General features: G+C 38.9%; 2 protein-coding genes across 5 annotated transcripts; one reads left to right on the top strand and one right to left on the bottom strand.

The window, feature by feature from the left end:
* Positions 1 to 619: 619 nt before the first annotated feature.
* LOC105060490 (uncharacterized) lies at positions 620 to 2,598 on the top strand. Its single transcript, XM_010944221.4, has 4 exons — positions 620 to 995; positions 1,366 to 1,562; positions 2,043 to 2,115; positions 2,202 to 2,598. The coding sequence occupies exons 1-4, from the start codon at positions 818 to 820 to the stop codon at positions 2,354 to 2,356; spliced, it is 603 nt and encodes a 200-aa protein (XP_010942523.1). The 5' UTR covers positions 620 to 817; the 3' UTR covers positions 2,357 to 2,598.
* Positions 2,599 to 4,393: 1,795 nt separating this feature from the next.
* On the bottom strand, positions 4,394 to 9,427 carry LOC105060491 (probable galacturonosyltransferase 4). 4 transcript variants are annotated; one of them, XM_019845812.3, is made up of 9 exons: positions 8,953 to 9,427; positions 8,785 to 8,819; positions 8,637 to 8,678; positions 8,385 to 8,499; positions 7,968 to 8,170; positions 6,760 to 7,031; positions 6,216 to 6,573; positions 5,537 to 6,112; positions 4,394 to 4,971 (listed from the first exon to the last, which is right to left on the bottom strand). In XM_019845812.3, exons 1-9 carry the CDS (start codon positions 9,050 to 9,052, stop codon positions 4,696 to 4,698), a joined length of 1,977 nt encoding a protein of 658 aa, XP_019701371.1. In that variant the 5' UTR covers positions 9,053 to 9,427; the 3' UTR covers positions 4,394 to 4,695. The 4 variants fall into 4 exon arrangements, with proteins under 4 accessions (XP_019701371.1, XP_010942526.1, XP_010942525.1 ...); XM_010944224.3 differs by having other exon boundaries at positions 7,968 to 8,173; positions 8,953 to 9,424; XM_010944223.4 differs by having other exon boundaries at positions 8,637 to 8,681; positions 8,953 to 9,424.
* Positions 9,428 to 16,941: the final 7,514 nt, after the last annotated feature.

Below are 16,941 nucleotides of genomic sequence, written 5' to 3' on the forward strand. Positions count from 1 at the left end.
TGGAGTTGCAACAAGCTATGGAATCTTATAATTGTGCATCACATTTGACCGAAATATTGACAACAACAAATAAGCTTTTACGCATATCTAGTCTTACTTCTATCCTTTCATTTTTTTTTTTCCCCTTTCTTGCTATGAAGCAAGGAAAAAGTCTCTATCATAAGAGTCTATGGCCGAAGTTTCCAAGTGGCAATTTCCCTCTCCTTTCGTCTCACCCACACCGTTCTTCCCTGGTTTTTTGCAATTATATATAAATTTAGGAGGTTTCTCGTTAGATGGTTGACTATTCATATCCATATCTATTTTTTTTGGATAGATATGGATATAGATATGGATATTAGCTGAATTCTTAAATTTATGTTATCTTTATTGGTTCGGATATAAAAATAGATCCAGAACCACTTTCATTTGCAAAATGAAATTTGCACTTGAGACGCAGGCCCAAACTAATGACTTCCAAAGAGGCTCAGCCCACGAACACTTTGGACTCATATCCGCCGCTGGTCCAACCAGAGCCGCAAAATTGGAGTCCTGGGCCAGAATAGTGAAATAGAGGAGGGCCATGGAAAAAACTTGTGGATAGTATAATTCTCTGAACCAGAGGCCAGAACCCCTCCATTCCCCCACCACTCTTTTCCTACAACTAGCAAAACAAGCCAAGTTCAATCCTCCCATTTCTTCCATTGCTGCTACCCAATAATCTCCCAGCCGTCTCTGAGAAGCGGTCGAAGTAGAGCTCCGGTATCCATCTTAGCTTTTTATATGTCATCATAACTGAGAAACTTGACGTGCCTCTGCTTCACCAGCCTTCTTCGCCATGGCTTCTCAATCTCTCAACGTATATAGTCCTTTAACAAGGCAGGTGAAGGGCGATATCGTTCCAGTCTTCTCTAAGGCTCTGGTAACCGGTGATCGAAGGCAAAAACATGGAAGGGTCATTCTTTCACTTGGCAGGGTCATCTGTTCGGCTGTACAAGAGTCTTCCGCTGCCGCCGGTATTCCTAATTTCATATTTCTTGCCTTGGTTTTATTTCTATATCTTCCTTCAATGTTTTCCCCCTGATTTCTGGATGCTGAACCATAATTTTATCCATCATAGGTAGCTAACATTTAATTTAGTTATCATCTGTAAAAAAAAAAAATTTAGTGTATCCTGTTAGCTAAAGTTATCTACGTTTCGATAGTAGTAAACATGCTTGCAGTTATGAGTAGTTTGCTCTTTATTTTGAGAACTATGAATTATTTACTCTTGGTGAATATGGATCTTAAAATAAGCTAAGATAAAGAAACAGTTGTAGTGGTGCTTTTTCTTTCAGTAATCTTTTTTGTTCTAATTTATGAATTGGTGTAATGTCTTTCCACTAGTTACTGATAAAAAGGAAGCAGAGCCAGCGGCAAAGGCACCAGCACCGGCAGTAAAGAAAGCTCCTGAGAAGCCCAAGAAACCCCTTCCAAAGCCTCTGCCACAGCTGATGGAAGAAGATTTGATTCCTTCACTGAAAGCTACTCTTGAGGCTCAGGAGGATGTATCACAGATTGAACTCTCCTTTCGTGACAACAGGGTTTGTAATTTTTCTAAAACCACTTCATCAGCAATATAACGATAGCAATATCTTCCAATATTTTCATCATGAGAACTTCTACATATCAAACATAATTAAGAAGTGCTCTTCCCTTGTTAATAAGACAGAGATGGTGAGACACACTAAAGTTTAATTCAGTGAAATATCTGCACAAAAATATGTTTGTGGCAAGACAATCGAGACTATGATACGGTGGTGATTGCTTATGTCAGGAATTGCAGTGCTTGTGTGAATTCCTAGGGGATGCTATTACTTTGCAATACCAACATTGGGCCTTAAACAACCAGCTTAATGTGATTTTTTTTTTTTTTATGCCAATATATGACCAATCTTTATAGAAAAGGTCCAAGCACTGTAGATTTCAATCCAGATATTCTTTCTTACGCTGTAGCTAATTGAGCAAAGACAATAATATATATATTTTTGACTGATTCTGTTGGTCGCTTGATTAAATAACAGTTGGAGGGTTCCTTTCTTCAGAAAGACATTCCCTACAATTTTTGGGCTTTCTTCCCAAATGGAGAGCTAACAGGTACCATCTTTTCTCCGGTGATGCGCCCTTCTCCTTAAATATGGTAACTAAACACCTGTTTTCCCTTCCATAAACATCTTTGGTAGGTCCTAAAGCGTTTTCTTTATCCTCATATGGCTATGAGGCCAGTACTGTTGAGCCCTTCTTGATTGATGAAAGGAGAGTCTCAGCCCAACTTGTGGTCTTTTGGATTCGGAAGAGATTGGCAGCTCAAGGAATCCTCCCCGTCTGGGAAGAATAGATGTATAGTGGGACTGAGTATAGTATTTGCCCACATCACATGGGATCATGACAACATTTGCATACCTTCCTCTGTATTGGCAATGCCATAAAGCTCATTTACTGTAACAACCTAGACTAATGGATTCACAGTCATTTGGCTCAATCATCTATTTTGGTGACTCCATCACTTGCGACGAAAAAATTATTAAACTGTACAATACATTCTACATTAGTGTAAAACTCAGTTCCATTGTTTTTGAATTCTTTGGTTCTTATCTTTTTGTGAGAAAAGTTCTTGGAAGGAGAAAGGAAGGATGGAAGGTCGCCAGTGAAAGAGTTTGAAATTTATTGACTTATTTTTGAGACCGTTGGAGGACTGTTGCAATGCCAAAAATAACCTTTTTAGATAAATTTTGTTACATAATCTTGGAGTTATTGAAGTCCATGTCTTCGTATTCCTAATAGAGGCAGCAACGAATGTTTTTGTTGAACAAAGATCACAATTTTTGAATGACCTGTACAGAACAGGATGGCCATTATTAGTGATCCGACGTCAATCCAATTCTCAAATGGGTCCGCCAAGATTGATTCACTCTTGATGCTTTGTATCATTTCAGATCGATCACAATTCGCAAACCAATATGCAATTCAGTTTGCCAAAGAGATTGTATGTTAAGCATGCATATATATTTGAGGGAAATATCGAGAAATGTCCCAATAACCTAGGCATCCCTTGGCATGATACCCAATTGTTATTAGCAAATGATGTTTTTTTACCCTCATTAGCAAAAACCTTTTGGATCATGAAATACCTTGTCATCGTTCGAGCCTTTGAGATTTTTATTTCAGTGACACATGATGGCAAATATCAAATTGTTGATGCCGGTAAACATAAAAACATAAGATTATAAGCAACTCATACCACTGAAGTAACAAGGGGTGTCTTAAAAAAAGCATCTAACTTTCGAACTTCGAATCAGTTGTTTAAGATCAAGATAGCGTTACCCTTGACAAGCCCCTATGTTTTTTATACACAGTTGTTGTACATAAAGGGGCTGCATCCGTGTTTCAATTAAATGAGGCCATTTCGCAAATTTCTAGTGGCAATTCAGCTGAGGTACGGAAATTTAATTAGCATGGAGAAGCTGAGTTTATTTCGACCGTATACATTACAAAAAGACGTCCACCGACATGCCCCCGTGCACGTGGTAGGCGGAGATGACAACATTCATTCTAATGGGCCCCATGATGAGCTGGACTTGCAAGGTGTTGGCCCATAATTGGAGCCCACCGACCTTTCAGAGGCCTATTTTCAAGCCTAATCACCATGCCCCGAAAGGGACCGGGTTTTCTGTTTTCCGTCCAAGAGGGATGTTGGATTTTTCGGATGATTCTGGTTGCGACTTTTAACATGTTTCACTAGGAAACAATCTAAGGTTCCGCCTGCCTTTGGGGTTTGTTTAATTACTCAAAGCTAGGGAGAGGCCTCATGAAGAGAAGGCTGAAGCAAAGGATTCTTCGGGCAAAGGAGGCGGTAGGGGGGGAAAGAGGTTTGAAGAACAGCAACGAGTACAACCGCGGGTAGGCTTCAACTCGACATTTTTGACAAGTTTCTTCAGCCTTTTACCCCGAAAAAAAAAAAAAAAAGGTATAGAGACGGTTCTTATTAACATTAGATACAGGATGAAGTTCGTCTGAGGCCGAAGATTCGCTGGCTGCCTGTTTTTAAAATATGAAATTTTAAAACATGAGGCTTTTATCCACCAATAATTCAACATCATACTTGTTTGAACAAACACATGGATGAAAGATTCATGGAAGTTCCCATGTTCTTCCGATGATAGAAAATTATGCTTGACACAGATATTAAGGTGATGAAATAACAATTTCCAGCATGAACAAGCTTAAAAAAGGTTTTACCAGCAATTGAAAATTTTGCCCCTGATCAATTTGACGTTCACCCACAGCATCGTATAAAAAGCAAACCAGCACGTACCACTCTAGCAGTTTGTAAAGTAACAAGGACTGCAAAAAATGGCAACCGTGCTAACTAATCTGGAGGAAAATAAAGAACGTTATAAAAATTACTGGTATAATATTACAAGACATCAAGAGCATAAATAACCAATATGGTACAGCTCAGACCGCTGGATTCCAGTTCTGAAACATGTACAATATAACTGAAGTCGTGCAGATGGGATTGTGAGAACCGCTACAACAAAACTTATGGCTATAAACCATTAAAAAATCGAACTGGTTAGTTCAGTTCCACTGAAATGTGAACAGAGGAAAGCACAAGGAACCTCAAAAGAATATGTAATAGCAGTGGTGAAAAAGATATCAAGGCACCAACGACCTCTAAGGACTGATGTTGCATTCCCGTAGAAAAACTTGATCATAGTTAACATATTTTGACCAGTAGTTGCGATACTTGGGCATGCCTATCTCCAGCCAAGGCTTCATGTTTCCATTGTAGTGTATCACTGCTGCCCGTTCAATGTCCCTGGGAGCCACATGTGGGTTATAACCCAGCCCAAGAACGTGCCATGATCGGTTAAGGGGGAAAGTACGATTCCAAAATGTTATCAAACCAGCCGGCAAAGTACCCAGTTTCCACAGAAGCCTGTCATGGTTCTGCAGACACGAAGAATGTAGGGCTTAGTCCTAGCATGAACCCCAAAAAAACGGGGGAAAAAGAACAATAAGATAATTTGTTCAAAAAAATCAAACAAAAGCAGTGGGAATTTCATAATTTTAACTCAATAGGGGCAAAAGTCTCTGATTTTCAGATGCTTCTTGGTCTCCCAAGAAAGAAACATAGCACCCTACATGTCCAATAAAAATCAGAATATCTAGTAATACAGCTCACGCACCTGTGATACCAATTGAGTATCAAACAAAGGTCCGCAAAATGTACCAAAGAAACAAAAGTATGCAATGCATATGTTGGTCATACTGAAGTGAAGAACCATTAATTGCCGTATTAATGAAACTAAGATTTATTGTTGTTCGGATGGCTTCTCTATTTTACATTCTGAAATCCAGTGTTGTAGTGTGAAATGAGGGAAGATGGCATCAGAGGGCCTTTTGAGGATGGAGGTAGTAGGGCACCAAAATGTATATGTTCACAAGACAAATAATGAAGTAGGATAAGCAGATTATCGATACCAAGAAGCAAGCATGAATAAAGCAAACATACCAGCCGCTGCCAGGAGTGGTAGACTTCTGTTATCTTTTGCTTCCTCCACTCGGCCAAATCAAACACATTCATTCCATAGGCCCAGCCACAAGAATGAGGGTCAAAATTTTTGGAAATGAGAGGGTTTGAGAAGTTCAAATATCTATCAAAACGATGGAAGTTTTCTCCACAAGTTTCAACTGCACCATTAACCTTCCCTTTCAGATCGATTGTCCAAAGGCCACTCAGGTCCTTCTGTACTACAATATCATCATCCAAAAACACCACCTTGTTCAGTTTTGGGAAGATCTCAGGTAGGTAGAACCGCAGATGATTCAAGATTGAAAGGTATTTTGGGTTTCGGAATTTCAAGTTTGGGTCAGAGTTTGCACGATGAGTCCTAAAGTAATAGTCAATCATTGACTGAGAACCAAGCTGTTTCAGTACTGGACTGTAGCTAGCATTTAGCCATGTAAATTCTTCAATGTTCTGAACTTGGATAGCTGCTTTTCCAGGTGGATTAGATAAAAACCACATCCTCATTGCTGCATAGTTGAGCCTGTCAGTGACTATGTGGAAAACATGATTTGAAGGGTGCTGCAAGGAAGAGATTTTCTCATTAACAATAAATCATAAAAAAAAAAGAGAGAATAAACTCAAACAGATCAAAGGCAACAATGTTGATAGTGAAGCAGCTTGCCTTAGCATTGGAAACAGTTGAGTTCACAACAACTGCAGCTGCCAATACGTTATCTGAGAATAATGCATAGTGATAGAGTTTAGGATCTTCGAGCTTTTCTTGATTTGGAAATTGCTGTTGGCTGGGATCCAAGGAAAAGTATTCAGTGGAGAGCCTCAAGGGAAGGCAGTGAAGACCTTTAGGGAGGGTTTTAGCCGCAAGTTGGGTCAAAAACACTTCCTGCTTCTTATTAACTCGTAACTGTTCCTCCGTCGAGTGAAGCATGGCACGCAGCTTTTTAATGACAGCAGCACAGTCATCCTGAATTTGCTTGCCTTTGGCCAAAGTTTGTTCCATTGCTTTCAGTTTGTCATTGGCACTAGATTAGCCAATATAAATAGTAGTTATAAATACTAGTTAAATCAAACAGAAGCATGGTAGAATCCTGCAACCTTTTTCTCAAAAATAAGATAATACAAGATCCTAAGAATCCTAAAATAGTTTGGCTATAACACCTGAATTAAGTGAAAGGATATTTGGAAATCACTGCAGTTGAAGCACTTACTTCCTTGGTAGGTCAGAGTCCTTGGTTGCATCCCCTAGCGTTCGCTGAACTTCTCTTATACGCAAGCGCAGCTCCCTGATATAGTGAGGATTGGTCCTGGTTGCTCCAAGGCCAAGGAAGACCTTTGCCCTGATCAACTGATCCCTAAGATGCCGGACTCTAGCATCAGACATAACAGTGCTACCACTTTTTCTATCTTTGGGTGCTGTCTGAAGTTTTTCTGGATCAACCTTATGTGTTGTTTCTTCAGATTTCTTTTCAGACTTACCTTCCTGGAAAAGAACCGAAATAAACATATAAAAAAAAGGAAATCATACGGGCAGGAATCAATAACAACATGCAGTTGATTCAACGGATCGGAGGTACAGGTCACAACAAAACTATGGCACCAACTCTCTCCGAAGAAAGTCATGACAGCTCCCTTTTCCCTCTTCACCATAAACTAATCCAACAACTTCTGAAACACTCGGTAGAATACGGATATTAGTTAGCAGAGAATTTGAACAGGCTGAAAAATCCTAATTAACAAACAATCAAAATCAAGGATGAAATTGACTCTACAGAGCTGGACATCATCTAAGAAGTAATTTTCAAAGTTAATGGATCCAAATGTTCACTGTTTCACCATATGTTCACCATTTCCTTATAAGCACCTTACAAACAGATCAAATGATCAAGATGTCATCAGCTTAAATGACTGAATCAGCATGCATACAAGAGACCGACAGACAGATTTCTGTACAAGAACGGTTAATTCAAAACTGGGTTTATAATATATTACATCCATTAGCAAACCACAGTAGTTGTATATACCCAATGTCACTGTTCCAGTTAACCCACATAGTAAAACAATTAAACTAAATTTCCAATTCTCACAGCAGATTGTCTCCACAGACGAATAAAAAGCTCCTTATTCCATGAGAACTGCCATACCAACCCATAAAAGTTACCCAATTACCAAAGACCAAGTAAAAATTCAATCACACTACCAAAATTGTCACTAATTCAAAGAGTCATTTTCCGCTGACGCATGCTCAAAATGCTTAAAATTAGAAGGACCCAGTCTTTCATAGCCATTAGCAGCTAACACCCTGTAAGTCCATTGGACAATCAGGAAATCCCACCTAAGAAACTAAAATGATCGTATAATAATCAACCAAATCCACGAAAAAAAAAAGGAAAAAAAAAAAAAAAGAAGAAGGGATCACCTCCTTCTCTGGTTTGCTATTAAGCTCGGTCTGTTGGGATCCCAATTCCTTGCTCTCTTCCTCTGCTTTGGACTTCTCTGAATCATCCTTTCCGATATTCTTGTTGACTACTTGCTCAATCACGCCCTTTTTTTCTGAAAGGTTTCTCTCATCCATCGTAGACAGCATCCTGCTCTTAAGCTCTCCAGATTTCCTTTGGGGCACTTCTGTAAATAATTGAACTAATAAAAGTCCATACAATAAAACCCGTCCCTCGACCACTTAAAACGGTTCGAACGATGAAAATTCTCCGTCTATCAGCAGATTATTGTACCAATTTTCAAGCTTTAGGATCCAAAAATAAATAAATAAATTCCTTTTTTCTAGTTATTAAAAGGAAGCCCTAAGCTTGAAAAAGGAAACGAACAACAATCCTACCTTGAGCGTTTGATGACGCCGAACCATCTCTAGATTGAACCCAAATCTGATAGGCATTGCTCGAATTATCAGGATAAACAATCCCAATCGGCTCTTTTACAACATTGGTCAACTCCTGCAGCCAGAGTTAAAAACCTTAGTTTTTCAAGCATTCATCTCAAGAAATTGCCCAAAAAAAACCCAAAAATCAGACAGATTTAAAATAACAACAATAATAAAACAGATAAAAAGGGGTATTTATAGTTAGACAACCTGAGGTAGAGCGTTTAGTTTTCCAACCTCGTTCCCAAAAGCCTGCTGTATTTAAAAGGACAGAAAAAAAGGCACGAAGTTTACGACTTATCTCCAACATTGACGAACAAATTATTAAAAAATCCAAGAGGGAGGAGATGATCCATACCACATTAGAGACGTCCTCGATAAAATCGTTATTCGCTGCAAACAGAAAATGAAAGAAAAAAAGGTTAAAAGTTAGAATGCTGAGATTTTTCTTCTTATTACTCAAAACATCCCCAAATTTACCCCTTTAAAAACGCGTTTTTTTTTTTTTTTCAGTTTCGAGTCTTACAGAGGGAACCGGGGAAGGACGAGAGCCGATCGGTGTAAAGAACGATGGGCGCAAGCACCGTGAAGCACAGCAACACCAAAACTGGCTTCCGTCCCACCATCTTCCCGCCGGAAAACCACTCAACAGAAACCGCTCATTCCCGCCGGAGAACCGCCTTCCAGATCCGAGATTCCTCCTCTTCCTCCCAAAAGCGCCACGGGAAACCACTGTCCACTCCCGAAGAAGGAGATCCTGAGACCGCACAAGATGTCGAAAACGGAGCCTAAAACCGCTATCTTGGACGGAAAACCGCCTCTGGTATCCCCGCGGCGAGTGTGGCTACCGAGAAAGAAAGGAGGAGTACGGGCCCCTGGCTCCTGCCGATAAAATTATGGGAACTGATAAATATCGCTCCTTTTCTGCACTCTTCGCTCGATGGAGAAGTCGAGTGTGGGAGCGCATCACGGGTGCGTTTATCTTATTGTCAGGCACGGAGAACTTTCTATGCGGTAGGAATATCGTCCGTCCGTATACAATAAGAAAACATCCCACCGTCCGTTTGCACAGGCGGTGATGCTTTTAAAGCGATCCAACTCGAGCCGAGAATACGTGGATCTAGGGTTAGATATGCATCTTTTTGGCACGGCACTATTCTCACGCGGGATGCAACGCGGGGCCGCGGCTCATCCATCTAGGTTGAGTTGTCGAAGCTCTATTTGTTGGAGAAATGTACCGGTCGAGGAACAGTATGCAATGAGAAAGTGGGTCCCAGAGTACAATGTTCACGTCCAATTTTAGGTCCTTAATTGGGAAGGGGCAGTGATAACGGATCAGCGACGAGAGCGCCGGGAGGAACGACGGGTGGTCAAGGGTGGAGGCTTGGGTGCCACGTGGATGTGTGACCGCGAAGGGGGCGCCGAGTCGTCGGCGGTGGGAAGTTCTGCGTCCTGGTAAATGTCAATTACCTTGTGATTGGATGTTCAGTAGAATGGAAGTTTTTATTTTGCAGTAAATTTGGACTTGAAACGGAAGACGAAAAAGATCGTGGGACTGAAAGGAGGAACTAAACTGTAATAAATTAAAAAAATGTTTGCCTTCCAAGAAAAAAAAATGGTAGAATGTTTCCATTGGCCTATCATGTTTTGCACACGGTAAGCGATGACAATTTATTGGTTCAGAGACATCGTCTTACCGGGGAGGTAGGTGTTTAGTCCTCACATTAGAAATATAATTTGAAAAAAAAAAAAAAAAGGAGAAAGTAAACGGGAAGGACGCCGCATATTTGGAAACGATGCCATGCACATGATTTTAGAGCCAAATTTGTTGGAGCATCGAAGACCACGACTTGCAAAGGAGTTAACTATTGCGAAAGGATGGAAGTAATGAGCTTGGCAAAAGTATGTTTTGACTTTTGAGTACTCAAATAATATATTAGTTTTGTGTCTCACAAGCGCAAGCTTGCGATCTAAGCATGGCTTAAATATATTACGAATCGGATCAAGCGGGGTATGAGTTAGATCATTAAGGATGCATTTGGTTATATTTTTTGATTTTTAATTTTTAAAAAATATTTTTTATTTTTTTAAACTTTTATTATTGAGTAAAAATAAAAAAAATAAAAAATATGTTTGGTAACTACGTTGCTATAAAACAAAAAGCAATGTTTGGAGACGGCAGGTGAAAAGCTCGATGAAGGAGAAGGATTCGGACTCTTTATTTTTTGATTTGGTATTTTAGACGTGCGGAAGCAAAAAAAGCAGAAAAGTAAGTTTTGAAAAGCAAAAAATTTTTGCTTTACATATAAAACAAGTATTTTGATTTTTTTTTTATTTTTGTTTTTTACTTTTTATGGTATTACCAAACATTGTTTTTTGATTTTTACTTTTTAAAAAGCAAAAAGCAAAAAAAATATTTTTATAATGGCTAACCAAATGCACCCTAAAGTTGCATCATGTTGCTGCAAAGCTTCGGAGAAAAGTTGGTGGGGTCGATCTTAAATCAAGCTTGTTAAGAATCAAGTCGATAAAGACCACGAATAAATCTACAAAAGAAATCCTAAATTCAGTGGGATACCCTCCGATACTTAAGTCAATCAGGATGTTGAGAACAGATAGTAGAAAATAGAGAAATAGAAGACAAAAAAAATGATTTGAGTGGAAAAGTGAGAATTTGATTCCTCAAAAAATTGAAATGAATTCAGTAGAGTCTCGGTTCTCTCTTTTTATAATGACTTATCTCCCGAAGAGTATCCTGTCTCTCTTTATATAGATGTGACTTGTTTAGGTCGTTAGTTTGTTATAATAAAATTATCAGCTATATGAGGATCGTAGGTTATTCATCCATATATGTGGATAGTAGCTGTAGCATAGCTAGAAAACAACTATAGTAAAGCTAGAGAGTAACTGATTCATAGTATGTGATTCTGGATGATATCGATTCAGAATTGACATCCCTAATGGCAGATCAGTAAAAATCTGAGCTGATAATGATGCTCTATTGAGGGCCAATTCAAATGAATTTAGATCGATATATAATCAGGTTGAGAGGCTAAATCAAATCGACCTGATCCAGAAGTTGACTAGATCAATATAACTCTTGAGATGACTCTTCCTGATGTTGCCACATGGTCAAAAGTTGGTTAGTTACACTAACACATCCTAACCAAGAAATCAAAACCATCATTTTGATCCAACATGAAACAGCATTTTGGAAAATTTAAGAAGGCCAGATAATGTTTGAAGGAATGAGGATACACAGCTAGCACCCTATAAGCTTCTTTCTCTATAAATAAGAGTTCTCTAATTTAGTTCCTCTTCCTTCAAATTTCTCCATCCATTTTTTGGAAATTTTATATTTTCCTATAACAATCCAAGATCTCATTAAAAAAAAAAAAAAAGGGTCAGCCAAAATATTATTGCTTGAGGTCATTATCTTGTTTAAGTATCCAAAACTTTCCCAACACATTTAATATGGGACTCAATGCACTTCTATAGATACTCATATATACACCCCCAAACTCTAATCTTTTGGCTAGAGGAAGGCTTTATTCACAAACACCACAGCTGACTTATCGTCAACCCTAAAAGAAATCAAGAGCGAAGCCAAATTTTCATAAACATAAGCTAAGCCTTTTAGATCTTTCTCACAATTTCTACCTAGAAATACCTTTCATTCTTATTTTTCAATTGTTTTAACAAATTATGAATTTTACTATATTTGTATAGGCTTTGGACTTTGTTGCATACTTATAAGTCTTATATGCATCTTAATTACCTGTTTGCTACTTCACACTTACAAGTGTAATATATGATGCCTATACAATAACTGACAATTATATCCTTCATATGTTATTTTCTTTTTTCAAGAACACTTGGATCACTGTAAGAGGGATACAAGTGGTAATGGATTATACCATATGCGTGACATCCTAATCCTTTCAATGGGAGAGTTGGACTTGGATTTTTGTCAGCTAGTTCAGGATCAATTTGTTTTGTTTGGCTCAACCAACAAGCAGAATCCTAGCCAATATGTTGGTTCTTGGGTGGGTTATCATAAACATAAAGGGTGTCTGGCCATTTGGAGTCGTTTAGTTAGTGCTGAATCTCCGATTCAATTTTAGTTCTTGTGGTCGATAAGCGTCAGTTATGATATTAACATACTTCGTAGCGGGGGCTTCATTCTATTCCTTTAAATATATAGCATGCATGCATTGATATGGATATTTATCTTGATGATGCTAACTTAGATGTGCTTATGTCTACCGGGGGGGGGTTGAATTTATAAAAAGTTGGCTGCCTTAATATGTTAAATTGATTTACTTTTACCATGTATGACTATTGATTTTTTTTTTTTTTTTTTTAGTAAGAGGGAGACTAATGTACATTAGCAACATTAGTCACCAAAATTATTTAAATAAATAATAAGTTGTATACAGGAGAATAATAATTACAGGATTCGTCAACCTATAGGAGACTTAAATTCAGGTATCATGTATAAAAAACACGAATACTAATGAAAGAGAAAAAACCAACCATCTCAAGCATAAAGAAATTTAGACAAGAGACTTGGACAAAACCAACATGCCGAGTACCTCTCAAAAAGAAAGTTGCAAAGTAGAATCACAAAGACTACTTAATCTGCAAAGTCGTTATCATCATCTCACTGTCTACAAGAGTAAAACAGAAGTGTTGACTCAGAAGATTTAAGTAGAAACGAAGTGTCAAGAGAAGCACTGAAGATAGTCATCATCAGCGTCACTTTATAGGAGTTGGGTGCCATAATGAGAAAACCAAAAGATGAATATGCTACCATATAGATGGTAAGACAGGAGCCTCAAATAAGAATTTATAACTTTTAGCAGCCACCAAAATACAGATATGAATCGTTCAAGTATCAGTTGTCTGCACAACATCTTCGTTATCTCAAAATATTTAGAGCCACATCAAAATGGTTTTATCCTCCATACCACGACCACATCTGAACTCCTAGAGTTCACGGTGTATGCCAAAACAACTTTAGCTCTCATAGCATGGTTGACACTGATGTGGGGAGAGATGGTAGACCAGATAGTGGGAGAGAGAATTGTTAGATGCTTAGTTTTTAAATACGATCAAGCCATCCCTCTTCAATAATCTCATAGCATGCTTAGTTTTTTTTTTTTTTTTTATTGAATTGAAGATTTTACAGAAAACCACTCATAGTTTTCAGATTTTTAGAAACAACAACGAGCTGTCTCCGGCCCTAAATTTTACATATAGAATGTATGTGAACTAGTTAGTAAAAGAATGCAATATACCAGTCCACGCTTTTGTATGTGGACAGTGAAGGTATGCGCAGGTCTAAACATTTTTATCACATTTCTAGTACATCAATGTATGTCCCACAATCAGTCTCTTTATTTCAACTTGTTGAAAAGAAAAATAGAGAGACTGCAGCTCTCCAATTCAAACCGGAACTCCCCAATTCAAACATTAACTGCAGAGGATTTGGAATCAAACCAAAGAACAAAATCTTGGCACATGCCAGGTACCCTTCCCCTCTCTCTTGATACAATGCAGCAAGGTAGATGATATAAAGCATGGGTTTGTTCTTTGCAGCCTTGTCTCTTAATAAAGAACTGAAGCAGGGGCAGTACCTATGATGCATGCGAGACATTATTCAATATGGTAATTAAGCTATCCATTCAATAAACCTAAAAGTGAATGAAATGTTGATTATATTGATAAAAATAATTGTTCATCAAAAAAATATATACTCATCAAAAAAATAATAATAAGTAACATTTTTTTAAAAAATGCTTGCATATGCACCACCCAAAAATCAACCAAAGTTAGCAAAGATTCAAATTGATCTACTGTAGGTTGCAGCTGATGGACCTGACCCGCACCTTACTGTTCTCCTTAATGACAAAATAGTAGATATGAATGAATACATTAATGCAATCCCAACTGAACCCAGTATTATAGCGAGCATTGTATACCTATATCAACAACATCGGTTCATTTTTTTTCATACACAACCATAACACCATACCAAACCCCGAACACCTAACAAATCCCCATTATAGAAAGCTCTATCCTTACACCAAAACAACTACCAAACCTTTTACTTAACCTCCATCTCTACTACCCCATTCCCACTCGGTTGCACCGGCCGGGTCCTCCTGCACCAAAGTCCTACCAAGGCCCAGGCTGGCCCACTCAACTCCAGCAAGCCACTTCTCTCGAATAGAACGGAAGGCCCATGCGAGGACCAAGAAACCGGCGGCGGCCATGGCGGCGACGCTGCCGAACCCGGAAACGGAGATGGCGAGGATGAGGGAGGCGAACAGTAGCAAGGGGCTGAAGAGAAGGAGGAGAGGAAGAGGAGGGCGGCGGAGACCAAGAGGGTGAAGCCCACCGCCCCAAGGAGAGGGCCGCCGATGGCGACGCCTGCGATGGAGGCATAGAGAATGGTGATGCCGGTGGGGTGGTTCTCGCCACCGCACGGTGTGTCACCATCCGCCATCTTGGCCTGGCATTCAGTGGAGGGATTGGTTCTGGGAATTCGAAAATGGAGGGGTGGTGCAAAGGGGAGGGAGGGAGAAATCAAATTATTACCTGGACGATGCCTAGGTAGACCAGCGCAAATCTCGGAGCACGTGCACGGTGGATAACGCACAATCGGGAATTCCTGATACACAAGGGCTAATGTGGCGTGTTATCCTCCGTGGGATTTGGGTGGTCCATCAATAATTTCTCGGAGGGAGGGCAGTGTCTTGGAGACGCGTGGCACGGGAATGCAACGTGGCACGTGTGGGGCGCTTGCTGGCAAGTTTGGGTGGTAAAAGAAAACTCACCCCTGGGTGACCCAAATGTGGGGACTACCCTCGAGGCACGTGGAATCGGGTCGGTGAGATGACAGGGATGGGAGTTAAGTGTGCTTACCCCAACCGTACTACGAATAAAAGCTACGTGTCGACTAATCGCAGATTCTCGTGGAGCTGGTACCAGCGGGGGCATATCGGGATTAGTCTTGACACGTTATCATGCAGCGTACAAGAAGCAGTGCACAAAGAAGCAAGTTTCCGTGCCAGCAATGAATTAATTGTCAGTCGACCCATGTCGGCGCCTTTTTTTTTCTTTTTTTTTTTTTCTTCCATCTAAAATGTGTTACAAAGGAGAATATTTGGCCGTCTTAATTCCTTATTTAAATTTTAATATTAGACCTAAATCTAACCCAATAAATAATTAAATCAGATTGATTCAGATCCATAAAAAAATTTTCTAACAAATTGTATGAGTCAGATCGGACTCATAGATGATGCAACTCTATTCCGAAATATTCAGATTCAATGAAGATCGGATTGAATCTAGATCGGAATAAATATCTAAATATATTAAAATAAAATCTACAACTGTTTTCTATTGTTTGATATTAGAATTTTTCAAATCTACAGAGTAGTGCGGAGTCAAGTTTTCCCTTGTTGCAAATCAAAGTCACTAAAAATGGAATTCTAGAGAAATCCAAATTCAAAATGAGATTATGTGTGTAACATTTCAACTAACACTTAAAGGATGCAAGCATTGTAGTGTAACAAATGTTTGACAAAGAAAGATTGAAATACTTCATTATTGGAGTAGTTGGTTTAGTTCTCATAAAATGGAGAATAAGTTATTAGGCAAGTAATTCTTGAATCATTAGAATTAGTTTTAGTTTTAACGAGCAGCATCAATTCGCATCCCATAAATGTGCAAGTCCAAGTTTTGTGGAAAATATATTCTTAATGAATAATGACAAAAACGCAGCTACTCTTTTTCTTTTTTGTTTTCATGATGTCATGGAACTAGCAACAAATAAAATGCAAACAACCTTTGATAACTAGAAATTAATAGGTTACATAATATGACTTGGCAGGTCTAGGGATCAGATTGTGGAGGAGGTTGACACTGCCAAACAAGCAAAGTGAGGTGGAAAAAAAATGATTTTAATTTTGCTAGCGATATGGGGTTCCAAATTGGGAAAGGGGAGAGATCTAAAGTCTTCAGGACTTAGGCGTGGGAAGTGAATGTAAGAGGAGGATTTGGAATGTTGTTGGATCTTAAATTTGTGAAAGTGATAGGACTATTAAGAGTTTGGGAAAGCTTCTTCGGAAAGTAAAGACACCATGGAGGAGATTGACGTAGACAAGGGACAAGGGATTAAACTATGGAGGAGGCTACGCCACCGAATAGCCGGATCAAGGCAAAAGAATGTTGAATTTCATGGACATCGGTGATCTAGGATTTCAAATTGGGAAATGGGGGAGAGATCCAAAGCCTTTGGAACTCAGGGGATGGACAGTAAGGGAGAGATTGGCTCATTTATTTATTTTTTTTATTTCACATGTAAATGGGCCAGATGAGTTCAAGTCAACTTAGGTTGGATAACTAATAGGGAGATCCAATTTAGACCTACATAATATATGGATTAATTGAGTCAGATCAAAATTTATAAGATCTAGATCTCATCTAAATGTGGAACATTATTCAA

This window comes from Elaeis guineensis, chromosome 1 (assembly GCF_000442705.2).
Source record: "Elaeis guineensis isolate ETL-2024a chromosome 1, EG11, whole genome shotgun sequence".
Taxonomy (NCBI): domain Eukaryota; kingdom Viridiplantae; phylum Streptophyta; class Magnoliopsida; order Arecales; family Arecaceae; genus Elaeis; species Elaeis guineensis.

What these genes read in the sequence shown, in the direction of transcription:
- LOC105060490 (XM_010944221.4), top strand. Translation starts at nt 818, where the DNA reads ATGGCTTCTCAATCTCTCAACGTATATAGTCCTTTAACAAGGCAGGTG. An exon ending in TCTCCTTTCGTGACAACAGG is followed by an intron (nt 1,563 to 2,042) that starts GTTTGTAATTTT and finishes ATTAAATAACAG; the next exon opens with TTGGAGGGTTCCTTTCTTCA. An exon ending in CCCAAATGGAGAGCTAACAG is followed by an intron (nt 2,116 to 2,201) that starts GTACCATCTTTT and finishes CATCTTTGGTAG; the next exon opens with GTCCTAAAGCGTTTTCTTTA.
- LOC105060491 (XM_010944222.3), bottom strand. Translation starts at nt 9,052, where the DNA reads ATGGTGGGACGGAAGCCAGTTTTGGTGTTGCTGTGCTTCACGGTGCTT. An exon ending in TCGAGGACGTCTCTAATGTG is followed by an intron (nt 8,682 to 8,784) that starts GTATGGATCATC and finishes TTTTAAATACAG; the next exon opens with CAGGCTTTTGGGAACGAGGT. An exon ending in GACTCTGACCTACCAAGGAA is followed by an intron (nt 6,574 to 6,759) that starts GTAAGTGCTTCA and finishes TGGCTAATCTAG; the next exon opens with TGCCAATGACAAACTGAAAG.